Source organism: Macaca nemestrina, chromosome 2 (assembly GCF_043159975.1).
Source record: "Macaca nemestrina isolate mMacNem1 chromosome 2, mMacNem.hap1, whole genome shotgun sequence".
NCBI lineage: Eukaryota > Metazoa > Chordata > Mammalia > Primates > Cercopithecidae > Macaca > Macaca nemestrina.
The window spans coordinates 140,063,486-140,077,008 of record NC_092126.1 but is presented as its reverse complement, the minus strand read 5'-3'; the positions used below and the strand labels follow the sequence as shown (position 1 = coordinate 140,077,008).

Genomic DNA, 13,523 nt, shown 5'->3' with positions numbered 1-13,523 from the left:
ATATAAAACTCTTTTTGGTAGTAGCTCACATTTGTCAGTTTTCCAAAGTAGTCAAAGTATTTTCACATACATTTTGTTGCTTTGAAGAAATGAGAAATGTATCTGCACTCCAATTACACCAAATGTAAGATTGTTATACAGGGCATTTTAACACTGCCACTTCGACCCAATAGATGCTTCAGACTTTCCATTTTAACTCCAAGGTATTTCAATTCTATGTTAATGACTTCCTTTAATAAACATAATCTCAACATTGATTAATTTTGTTAGATAACAATTTAGGGAGTGGACTCCATTAAATCAAGTATTTCCTTGACAATTTTCTATGGGGTATGGTTTGGTAATTTCTATTATTTTCCTATTCCCATTTAACATTATTTCATGTTCAACAGTTATTTTCTGCATAAACTTAACAAACATGATTTATTTATCAGGGAGTTTCTTTTGTACACACACATGAGATTTTATATTTTGAGAGTTTTTTAAACTATTAATTTTCCAACTCAAATGTTTCTGGGTCAAATATTGCTAGTTTAAATTTTGTCAAAAGTTTAGGAGCCGGGCACAGTGGCTCACGCTTGTAATCCCAGCACTTTGGAAGGCCGAGGCAAGTGGATCAGGAGGTCAGGAGTTAGAGACCAGTCTGGCCAACACAGTGAAACTCCATCTCTACTATAAATAAAAAAACTAGCTGGGTGTGGTGGCAGGCACCTGTAATCCCAGCTACTCGCTTGGCTGAGGCAGGAGAATCACTTGAACCCTGGAGGCAGAGGTTGCCGTGAGCCGAGATCGTGCCACTGCACTCCAGTCTGGGCAACAGACTTAGACTCTGTCTCAAAAAACAAAACAAAACAAAAAAAAGAAAAAGAAAAAGGTTTAGGGACTCTTGTATGTTTTTAAAATTATAAATTTTACCTTGTGCAATTTAATAATGTGTTGATTATTTCCATCACCATGGGGTTAATGGAAAATAAGACACTGCTTTATTTATTTTTAAATTATTCCATATACCACATATATTCCAAGCTTCATTTTTCCTGATTAGATCTTATCACATATCTGATACATTTGTGTGTGGAGAAAGAAAGAGAGAGAGAGGCAGAGAGAGAGAGAAAGGGAATGTAGCACAGGTTTATACTTGGTCAATTCAGGTAGAGTATATGATGTCTGTGTATTACTCTTTCAACTTTTCTGTAGGTTTGAATAATATAATAATAAATAAATTTAAAAAACTGGTATGTGAGCAGTTCAAAGACTATATTGATCATGTTCTCTCTCCTTCTCTCTCTCTCTTCTCTCTCTTTCTTTCCTTCTTCTTCTTCTTTTTTTATTTTTCCAGAACTGACCCTAATTGCTCCTTTCTTACACTGTCATCAATCCTGAGACACAGAGAACAGGATTGGGCTGGGAAAGATGAGAATTTATACCCTCTCTGAGATACCTACTCTGCTTTGAACATCCTCACTAACTCAAACATCGTTTATATAAAAGTAGAATGCCTCCGGTGCAGTGGCTCACACCTGTAATCCCAGCACTTTGGGAGGCTGAGGCGGGCGGATCACGAGGTCAGGAGATTGAGATCATCCTGGCTAACATGGTGAAACCCCGTCTCTACTAAAAATACAAAAATAAAAATATTAGCTGGGCGTGGTGGCACGTGCCTGTAGTCCCAGCTACTTGGGAGGCTGAGGCAGGAGAATGGTGTGAACCCAGGAGGTGGAGCTTGCAGTGAGCCAAGATCACACCACTGCACTCCAGCTTGGGCAACAGAGCAAGACTCCATCTCAAAAAAAAAAAAAAAAAGTAGAATAAAATTTGGATTTTGGTTTTAGAATAATTCAGTGAGCATTTATTACATAAATGGCAAGCCCAAGATTTAATGTTTTAACATGTATTATCCATTCTAATCTTCACAACAAACATACATCATAACTCCTTTTGGATGAAAATATGGTAATTCATAGAGATTATAAGCATGTTTGCTAACAATCAAATAATTCTTGAGAAAATTGGAAATTGAATCTGTCTCCCAGGATTTCAAAAGCAGTTATCTTACCATTTACTTAGAAGTTCCTAAATTCAGAATTTAAAATCAGGTGGGCCTAGGTTTGAATTGCTCGCCTCCTCTGAATAGAAACATAAAATTGAACAGGTTCCTTCTCCAATCTGAGCTTCAGTTTCTCATATGTAATGAAAACATAATTTGCCCTGCAAGATTATGACAATTATGTATATTGTATCATAAATGTTTAGTTATAGGTGCTTAGCAAATGAAATTATTTTCATTAGATTCTTGAGAAATAGCCTCAACATTTTCAATTATTTTATTGTGAAAAACCATTTTTTAATTTCAGCAATCTATATTTCCTGATGCCAAATATGATTAAATAAGCTATTAATATTCTTTTCAGATACTCTCTTTTATTGGTTTTCTTTTTAAATTATCTAATTATCAAAGAATTTGATGACATTTAATATTTTTATAAACCTTAACTTCTGAAAAAGCCTGAAAATGGTGAAAGTTCATCATGTCTTAAAAGGCAGGCAAATAATAAAAACTGATGTAAAGCCCCTGTTTGTCACTTTCTTAGGAATCATTTAATCAATCAATAATTATTTGTTTGATAAATGCTATGAGACCCATACTGTATGAAAATAAAATATGGTCTCTTAAATCCATGAGAAATGACTATTCTGAGAAATTTAATTTAAAGATATGCAAAATTCCATCTATAGAAAACAAACTAATATTTAGTGACCACCATTATTTGGATTGCTGAGTATGTTTAACTTAATAAAATGACTGAGACATTTAAGGATGTTTTCCAGAATTTTGACACTAAGTCACTATTTCTAAATGTGATGGCCACATTAGGAATAGACCTTGGATTTAGAGGTAAGCCCTCCGAACTTACCTCTGAGTCAGTCAAGTCTTTTACTATTCAAAGTATGTTCTGTTTATAAGAAGCGTGACTAATATATGGGAGCTTATTAGAAATGGAGGAATCAAACATCACCCCAGACCTCTAGAGTCAGAATATGAATTTAACCATGTCCCCAGGTAACTCACATGCATACTAACATTTGAAAATGACAGTTTAGTCTGTCTCTCTTTTTTTTTTTTTTCTGGTGTTTATAGGCACAAAAATGAAATTTGTATACCACCAAAAAGCAAAGAGGTGTTCTAGACATCCCATGCAAAAATGTAGGTATTTTCCTGGCTTAAAAGTATTCCAAACCTGTTCCTAATAAATACTTATCTGAGTGAAACAAAATGCCTCCACTATCAGGGAAGCTTGGGCTCAATTCTAATTATCCAGTATGAACAATGGACTTTAATTAGTCTTATTTTGGAAACGAGCAGTGGTTTTTTATTTATCAGAATTGTTGGTTAATTAAGTAAGGAAATACTCCAGGCAATGTATTTCTGGATGTAGGACAAGACAGAGTGAAGGATGTGTGAAAGGTTTAGTGACTTGCCCATCATCTTATACAAGTGCACTTCTTTCCTTGCAATGTGCTGCCTAAATGGGTCTCATTATGCTTAAACTAAAGGAAATATCAGCACCTGTAGGGGAGAATTGCAGCCCTGATTATTTTCAATTGCAGCCCTGGTCATTGTCGCAGTATTAGACATGTTTGTTTAAATTCAAATCAGAAAGTTCCACTGAAAGTTCCAGCATTTGTAATCTACTTGGTAATTTACCTTAGAGCAATATTTGAATAACAAAAAGCTTTTTAATAAAAAAAATTTAAAGCAACCAGGAAAACAAAAACAAAAACCTTACTTTCCAAGGGCAAAACATTCCAGTTTTACAGATGAATCCTTTGCAGCTTGTATAGTTTCAGGAAAACGCACTTCAATCTTTGGTTCATATTCCCCCATCACACCTGTTAAATATCAAAAGAGCTAGCAGCATTTCTGGAGAATAGAAGTTTTCTATGAAGTAAATGCTTCATTAACCAAAACCTGATTATTTCTTCTTAATAAGAATTAGGGCTTTCAGTTAAGAATTGGATACATATAGATTCTAAAATGCTTCTGTGTTTTCAAAAAAGATACTTTTCTAGTGATATCCATGTTTATCTACCTTTCAGGAAACTCAAGAGAGCCAGATCTGATTAATAATAATAATAAAAAAAATAAACAGGAATTTTTCAGCTAACACTGTAAGAAGTCCACTGCAGTAGGTCTTAACCCAAAATAACAGTAGTTCTGCAGCAAAACGTATAAAGTCATCACATTAATTGAGATAAAAAAAGTAAATATTCACATATTAGTACAATAAGGTTTTGTTGCTAAATAAGTTTGCTGTACACCTATAAAAATTTGTTTTAAGTTTTAAAATTTTCAATGCAAGAAATTGGGGATATGTGCTAAGATAAGAATAAGATAATGGTATAGCCTATTGTAAATATACTACCTACCAGAGGAGTTGTAACAGAAATATATCTATATGATATTCTCATTAACTTAATTAATTTAATCAGTGACACCTCAAGATTATTTAAATACTTTCATCATTTTTAATATATATACCAAACAACAAAGTAATACATTCCTAAAATAAATACATTGTTGGTTGCTAATATAATTGTAAAAAAGTAAAAATTACAAAATATATATGAAACAAAAATACTTCATTTTTAAGACCTTGACCATTATAAACATTCAAAGAACTTATGGTGAGAAGGTAGTGAGTACTACTTCAATCAACTAAGTTGGTAGGTTTTATTCTTTTTCGCTTTCTTGATGTCTGATATTTCTTATATGCTTATGTGTAAAAGAGGTTTGATTTTTGTGTTATATACAATGCTTTTGATCTACTTTTCCTGTAAATGTGTTCAAGGGAATAGAGTGGATAGAAAAAGGAAGGAATGAAGAAGGGAAGAAGCAGAAACTCAGAGTAGACAGCAAACAAAAAAAGGAAAAACATAGTAGAATCTCCAAGCATATTGTTGGCTCATGAATTCTTCTGGTCATAAACAGGAGTATTCATTGAAGGAGAGAAATTGAACTTAGGAATAAGTCTAACGGTTGCTGAAATCTCAATGAAGACCTTTCAAATATATTTGGGTGGTTAGTGATTATAAAAGCTCTATTATAAGAACTCCTTCTATGGGACTCGTTCCACAATTCTGTTATCCTTTATTAGCAGTATATTCTTGCTTTTCTTCAACTCTTCAGAGGGGAGAAAATCTCCACAAGGTATTGCATTTCAAGTCCTGAATACAGTCGTAAAATGCACCAACAAATTTTCTATCTTTATGAATCCCACTGTGAACATTTAATTAAAAAACAACTAGAGAATTTTTCCACTTCAATGACTTCCTTAAACTTTCTGGCTCTCTAAATCTTGTACCAGCTATGACTTGACTAAGCTACAAAACTCGTGAGAGACTAATCTGGATTATGTTCGTTGGAGGAATATAATTATTATAAATCTTGCGTTTCATTCTTCTCTGGAATGCTCATAATTAATGTTGGTTAGCTTTGCTTTCCTTGGATATGAACTTTTCCCCCCATTTTGCCAGCCATGTAAACAAAGGGTGAACAAAAAAAGGGCAAATATGAAAATATGGGGGCATTAAAAAGTAGCTGCAACATATGTTCATTAAAAATATATTAAGTCAATTACATAAGTTTGGCAGCACCCACACGTGCACACATACACACACGCCAACTCCCCCAAACATCATTTTTGTTTTTATAAAGTAGTCTTTAAGCAAAAAAAAAAAAGACAAGCTGTTTCAGTGCCAGAAAGGAGATGGCTTGGTATACCCAGAACCATGTCTACTGCACCATGTGGGTGAATTAGATAATTTTCTCTTATATTTTTGGTTTACATATTTGTGAATTGAACCTAAACTCATAGATAACTTGGCTCCATCAAACAAGAAGGAAACAGAAAGCTTTACGAATCTTCCCAGGCTTTAAGGGACACAGATAAAGTATATTCCCAAGAGAACTCATTCTCTTACCATCAGTGCGCTGCACTAATGGAGTGGGTGGACCTTGAACGCTTCTCTGGGCCTCTTTGTTTGTTATAAAGCAAGTATAGTTGCCCACATCTGATGGTTCCACTTTGGCAATGTACAAGTTTCCCGTCTCTTGAGATACAAATCGCCTATTGTCCTCTTGGACGTATAAGGGGTTATCATTGAAGGTCCATGCATAAGATAAATCTGAAAAACAAGAAAACAAAACAAAACAAAACCATACTGTCCTTACTGCATTCTGAAAATTCTTTGTCCTACTTCCCCATAAATAGAAGAAAATTGTGCCTCTATTTGCTCAGTTGATAACTGTCATCTGGTGTAATTGTAATATTCCCTTATATTGAAATATAGCTCAGGTTAGATGATAAGTTATGTGGGCACTCTGCCCATCATTAACTTTTTGGGATTAAGGATGTAACAATAAGATGTTATGGAAATAAGTGGATGAGTTTATTAAGAAATGCCATAAGATGTATAAAGTAATAATGGTTCCAAATGTACACTGAATTCCTTCAGAAAAACTTCTGCTGCTTCAAAGCAGTGTTTCTCAATGCATTATCAGAAGAATTAAACGTACTTACAGGTATTTGTTAAAATTTAACTTAAAAATTTAAGTTCAAAAAGTCTATCACAGACCTTGAAGTTCACTCATTTGATCATTACATAATTTCTTTTTTATTTTTATAGAGACGGAGTCTCACTATGTTACCCAGGCTGGTCTCGAACTCCTGAGCTCAAGTGATTCTCCTGCCTCAGCCTCCCAAGTGCTAGGATTACAGGCATGAGCCACTGCACTGGCCTGATTATTACATAATTTTAAGCAGCTATTCTGTGACTGTTTTAGGTCTTAGAGTAAAACCAAACAAAACCTGTGCCCTATAAAGCTCACACCGGTTACTGCTAATTGCCAATAATGTGGATAATCTCAATGTAGGATGACATATGCCTTGACAAAGGCATTATAGGGAGCCCAGAGAAGACGCCTAGAATGATGTGTCATCAGAAAAGACTTCTAAGAAGTAATTCCATTTTGAAACCAGCAGGATAAACTAGAGCTATCCAAGTGATGGAGGAGTAAACAAGTATTTCTCCAAGTAACTATCAAGAGCATGAAGATGAAACAGGGCACACATTGCTTTTAGTGAACATCAATCAGTCCATCTCTGGAAATCTTGTGGGTAACTGTATAAATGACATAATGAGCATATGTTAAAATGCACAGAACTTGTGTTCTGTTTAATCACTTGTGACCATTATATACCCCCTGTAACCATCATTCCCCAAGTAAAATAAGGAAGATTTCCATGTCATCAGAAATTTTGTCATTTTTTTTCTACTGTTGCAACCACTACTGGATTTCTATCATCATAGATTATTTCTGCTGTCATTTGTATGTCATAATAAAACAAAAAGAATGTACTATTTTATGTCTGATTTCTTTCATTTAACATGATTTTAAGGTTCACCTATTGTTTTCATGACTATAAGTCCTTTCTTCCATTATATTGTGGGTAGTATTCCATTTTATGAATATACCACAATTTGATTAGACACCTTCCGGTTGATGAGTATTTGGATTATTTGCAGACTGAGGTCATTATGTATTAGGCTGAAATAAGTATCCTTGTCTAAGACTGTCAGTGTACATTTTTATTATTCTTGGCTAGATTCCTAGGAGTAAGCCATAATGTAGATGTATGTTTAACTTTATAAGAAATGACAAGAGAATTTTCTAAAGTGGTTGTACCAGTTTATACTTCCACCAGCAACATTTGAGAGTTCCAATTGTCCCACAGCCTCACAAAAATCACATGCTGTCAATTTCTTTTTTTAGCCAGAAATCTTTTAGCAAAGGCAAATATTCATATGTATTAAAGCTTGGTGAATATATTTCTTCCTGAAGCTAAGACATTAGGTGCACTGTGGAAACTAGGTAGAATATCTAGGGAAATAGAAGAATATAGCTGGTCCAAAGGAACTCCCAAAATAGGCGGAGTATATCGGTACTCAGGGTGGAGAAGGGGAATATACTACAGCTAAGTCAAAAAAAGTCTTCACTTGGATGGACCCTCATACACTTTGGAATTATAACTCACAGGGGAGTAGTTTATGCTTCTTGGAGCCTCTTGTCCAAACAGAGAGCTGAGCTGCCATTTGCCAACTATACTTACATTAAAAATTGGCACAGAAGCAAGACATAGCAGAGACAAAAGAAGCTAATTATTTCTGATATGTTCCAGTAGGTTTCCTCAGCTGGGAACAGACCACCTGAAACATTCTTCACTAACCTTATTAAATTTAAATTCCCAAAAGTAAAAGGGGACAAAACAAACTGACAGCTATTTTGGACTTAAATCTGATCTATAGAGACAAACTCTTGAAAATGGGAATGAGGGAATATTGTCATTTGGTCATCCCTTCCATCAAGAAAAAAATTGTGTGAAGCATGAACCACACACTTAAGGAATGAGATTTTAGGAAGGAAGAAATAAAGGAAAAAAGGAGAAAGAAAAAAGAGAGAAAGGAAAGGTGGAAGGAAGGAAAGGGAAAGGAGGAAAAAGTTAAACTGTTAATAGTGGGGAGGAACAAAATAATTAATTTCTCAAAACAATTTATAAATGATGGCAGTAAAAAGAAATTTATCTCTGCAGACACAACCCTGATATCATTCCCAGGAATGAAGAAGACATGAAGTAAAGATTTGACCAGGAACAACAGGAACACAGAAATGCTACTTGTGCATGAAGAGAGAAAATGCAAAAAATGTCATTAAACCATAAAAGTAGTGTCAGGTGGGAAAAAAACCTAAGCAGCATTGTTATGTAAAAAGCATGTCATGAGTGTGGGAACTGTGTGTGTGTGTGTGTGTGTGTGTGTGTGTGTGTGTGTGTGTGTGTGTGTGATGGTTATGCAAATTCTTACATTTAAAAACCTGGAGATGTATACAGTGGTTTTCTCAGAGTGAGTGGAGGGAAATACAAAAGGCTTTTACTCTCTTTGTAATGTGTTTCTGTCATATTATAATTTTAAATTACTATGCATTTTTTTGTGTAACTGGAAGAAAGAATCAACAGGATAAGAATAGTGTCAGAAAGGCTAAACACTAGAATGAGCTGCAACTTTTAAAAACAGGGTGGATAACATTTCTTATTCTTACTCTGAACTTTTCAAATTGATGTTTTATGTTTTATGCAGGCATTGATTCCCAAACCTGATGCACATTAGAATCACTAAAAAAGCTTGCTAAAATACAAATAGCTAACTCAATTCTTAGCAATTTAGTTTTATTTATTCTGTCTGAGCCAGGTATCATGGAATCTGTGTTTTCAACACCCTCCAAATGACGCATGCAATTGACAGAAATATTTTGTTCAGAGCACCCATTATTGAAAGAGGAATTAAAAATCTCAAGTTTATCAAGAGAGAAAAAACAAAATGTAGCAAAGGCCAGTCACAAAAGAAAGTGATAAAACTTTGATTTTGGCTCTGGAAAAAAAAGATTTTGGAAGCCTATTACAACTGTCTTTTTACATTGAAGGGCTGCCACGTGCATAAAAAGTTAAATAAAACCCTCTCTATCAATGTCCAGAAGGCAAAAGTAGGACTCGGTACTGTTGGAGGTGACAGAATGCTGTTGGACTTAATATAATAAAGAACAGTCTACATTTTAGAAGTATAGCAGTAGATGATTTACTAGGTTGTGAGCTCTTTATCATTAGACATGATCAAGCCGAGTGTGGATGAATACTACTTGGGAAGTTGCAAAAAAAGATTATTTTGACAATGGATGGGGATTAAACCTAAGCTTCTATGAATGGTTTACTCCACCCTCAACATTCCTTTGATCTCCCTACGAGTCTATGCTTTTGGATCAAGTATGCATAAATGCAATTTGCTTTTAATTTTTGAAAAATGCTTTGAGATTCTTGTGCTGTTCTGATGTATTGAGTCTTTATTTTCTTTTGCAAGTCCCTATTGGAGTCTTTCATCATTCCATGTGGTCTCTTGCTTCAAAGTTTCTTTACTGACGTTCTTTGCTGCCTCACTTCTAAGCCTGTTGCTGTCTCCACCAAAGAGATGCTCAAAGGGTTTTTGTTTGAAACCAGAATCATCTAGATAGTAAATTTTTCTTCAATATAAAGAGGAGGGAAAAAATGTAGTTCAGATTCCCCTGTTGTCATTGACTCCTCATCTTTTGAACCTTTTTGTGAAATAAAGACAATCTTGAGCAAATTCCCAGGGCCATGTCTCAGCTTACGGATCCTTATTCAATGCCTATTTGTGGAGAGAAATACGCTTTAGCTCTCTGAAATCCAATGTCACCCCTTTCACTTAACAAAAATTACAGGTTGCCGCTAGTGCCCAAGAAATCTTTGTATTCTTCAACCTGTAATCTTGGGACCTGAGACTGTAATTTTCCTCTCTCCCTTGGTGAATTCATTTTTACCTTAGCTGCTAAAACTTTCCAATCTATTCCTACATGTGGTGTGTCCTTCTTTAATAGTGGGATATTTAGAAGCTGCTGGAAGAATCTAGTCCAGAAATAGGGAAGATTACATAAAGATTAATAATAAATTCAGAAAAAAAACTTGCATTTCATCACACCAGCAATTGCTTTATGAGGCAAAAAAATATTGCTAATAAGCCCGTCATACAGAAAGGGTGCAAGAACTAAGTGCAAAGGTAATTTCCCAAAATTGTATTCATAACGTGTGGGAGGAGTAGGGCTTGAACCTAGATTCTTCACATGCCAAATCTTTGCTCTTTCCCTAATAATAGTGTCACAGGCGTTTGAACCAGAGCAACTCCATCTTGAATAGGGACTGTGTAAATGAATCTGAAACCTACTGGGCTGCATTTGCAGGAAGTTAAGGCATTTTAAGTCACAGGATGGGATAGGAGGTCAGTACAAGATACAGATCATAAAGACCTTATTGATAAAACAGTTTCAGTAAAGAAGCCGGCTGAAACCCACCAACACCAAGATAGCAACGAGAGTGACCTCACTGCTACACTCCCATTAGTGCCACAACAATTTATAAATGCCATGGTAGCATCAGAAAGTTACCGTATATGGTCTAAAAAGGGGAGGTATATAATGATTATTTAGCATATAATCAAGAAATAACCATACAAATGGAAAACCAGCAGCCCTCAGGGCTGCTATGTCTATGGAGTAGCCATTCTTTTATTCCTTTACTTACCTAATAAACTTACTTTCATTTTGCTCTATGAAAACGCCCTGCATTCTTTCTTGTGCAAGATCCAAGAACCCTCTCTTGGAGTCTGGATCTGAACCCCTTTCCCATAACAATAGCTTTCTACTTTTCAATATCTTTACAATTGATCCTCTTTTTCTATGTTCATTTCCTCTCCTTGACTCTTCCTCCTCACCTTTAACCTTCCTTTAAAACTCCCAAGCTCCACAAGTAACCAACCTTACTCACATTCTAAGACAAATGTTCCTCACTGTCCATTCCCTCCCCCATTAACATTGCCTGTCCTGTGTCCAATTTCTAAGAACTTCATAGATTAATTAGTTAAACTGTCATTTGCAATTACTGTAAAGTACTTATTGGTGATATTATCAGGGAGTAGAACTGATATAAAAACTTGTAGAAGTAAATTTTCCCTCTTAAATGAGCATCTCTGAAGCAGAGATTCTAAAACTTCATGTATCAGAACCCCTTGAAAGACTTGCTAAACCACAAGCCGCTGGGCTCCACCCTCAGACTTTGTGATTCAGTAAGTCTGAGGAGGAGTCAGAAAATCTGTGTTGCTAACAAGCTCCCAGGTGACAATAACACTGGGGGATCTGGAGCTACACTTTGGAAATCATTGATAAAAATGATAAAACTCTGTCTCCTCTGCATAATCACACCGGGAAGGGAAACACCTGAATTTTTAATGGTGGACCAACTTGTACATTGGCGTTTGAGTGGTGTGTTGGAGTCTGGAGAAAAGGCTATTTCTTAGTTTATAAATTCATAAAATGTCTGGGATGGCAGGGATTTGTGAGACCTGCCAGCCCTACTCTTCATTTTTACAAGTGAAGAAGCAGAGGGGAATAGATGTAGCAGCAGCTCTGGGAGTACAATCAAGGCGCCCTTTTGTGCCCTCTGAATTGGTGAAGAGGTAAAGCTGCAAGTCTTTGCTGTCATAGTATTTCTCACCCTGCCCTGCTCCCTTCTCCCCATGGGCTGGCTCTTCCCATTCATCTGAACAGCCAGCGTGCACTGGGGGCTTTTATCTGTTTTGTTCCAGCATCAGCCACTGCTGTGCTTAATTTGTATATCTTTTAATGGGGAAAGAAAAAAAAAACCTTCCAAATTGGAAGTTTAAAAACCTTCCCATTTGGCTTTTCTTAATTAAATGTATAATTCATGATCCACTTAGGTTGAAACCATTGAATTTTTAAATATTTTCTCCACCATGTATGACATTTATCGGTTATTAATGGTTGTGATGCATTTTTCCTGTGATGATTCAGCAGTAGCATTAGAGTTGAATGATAATTGGTCCTTCCTGAAGCATTTTTTGTAGTTTCACAATGACACCATCCTCTACAATTTTATTATTATTAGAAACGGCAGATCTGCAGTAAGCGATTGAAGACTCTATCTGCTGCTCTCTCAAGCATACAACAAATCCTATTTTCCCCAGAGCATGATTATGTTTTGACATCTTTTACAGCCCTATATCTTGTACTGTAATATTTAAAATACAAACAAGAAAGATATATGCAATTATACCCATTATATAGCATGTAATTTTTATTAGATGAAAAATATGTCATGTGAAAGAGAACCATCATGATAAACATTGACACTGAGAACTTCTATTGGCACTGTAGAACAGATCTCAAAACTGGTAGCATGTTTCCTGAGGCAGAAAATAAATGAGCAGAATAAAGAACTTGAAGTATAGTGTTCAGATTTGCTGGGTAAATCCCCCCTTTGGAATATTCCAGAATGTGTGTACTTTACTGCAAATCTTGTGTAGTGCTCCAGGGTTAAATGTGACTGACTCTTGGGTGGTAAATCATGGGTATGCTAGCTCAGTGGCAAAAACCTAATCCAGGAAGAATAATTCCTTTTCTGGACTGAAGTCATTGATATTAGGGCCGAGGAAGTTTATGATGTAACACAGAAAAGTGCCTAACACCTTTAAAATCCACTCCTCTTTGAATTTCCAGTCATTCCACAATTACTGCTTGATCACCTGGATTTTATTGGATCCCTTCTGGTTTACACACCTACTGTTTGGAATCAAGGAGATGGTGGTCTTTATGGCCTACGAATGACAGTTAAATAAAGGTCTCATGGGTTCCTAATATTGCTAAGTTCCAAATAACTATAGAACTGGTTGTACATTGGCCAAAACTACTTGGAGAAGGAATGAAAACACAGCTGTCTCAAGGCAAACCCCAACACTGGGGTTCAGCCTGGGAGGCCACATGAGTTCTTGGCTTCTCACATGAAGGGATTCAAGAGCAAGTCAACAGTGTAAAGTGAAAGCAAGTT

The 13,523-nt window shown here is 35.6% G+C and overlaps 1 protein-coding gene across 7 annotated transcripts in view; it reads right to left on the bottom strand.

The window, feature by feature from the left end:
* Positions 1-13,523, bottom strand: part of LOC105479608 (contactin 6) — a 307,236-nt gene that overhangs the window by 98,571 nt on the left and 195,142 nt on the right. For 6 of the 7 annotated variants that reach the window (XM_011737630.3, XM_011737629.3, XM_011737633.3 and 3 more), the window contains 2 exons: positions 5,983-6,186; positions 3,789-3,891 (listed from right to left, as the gene is read on the bottom strand). In XM_011737630.3, coding sequence (XP_011735932.2) covers positions 3,789-3,891; positions 5,983-6,186 — 307 coding nt within the window. The remainder of the gene's footprint in view (positions 1-3,788; positions 3,892-5,982; positions 6,187-13,523) is intronic. The other variant, XM_024792201.2, reaches the window with a different exon arrangement.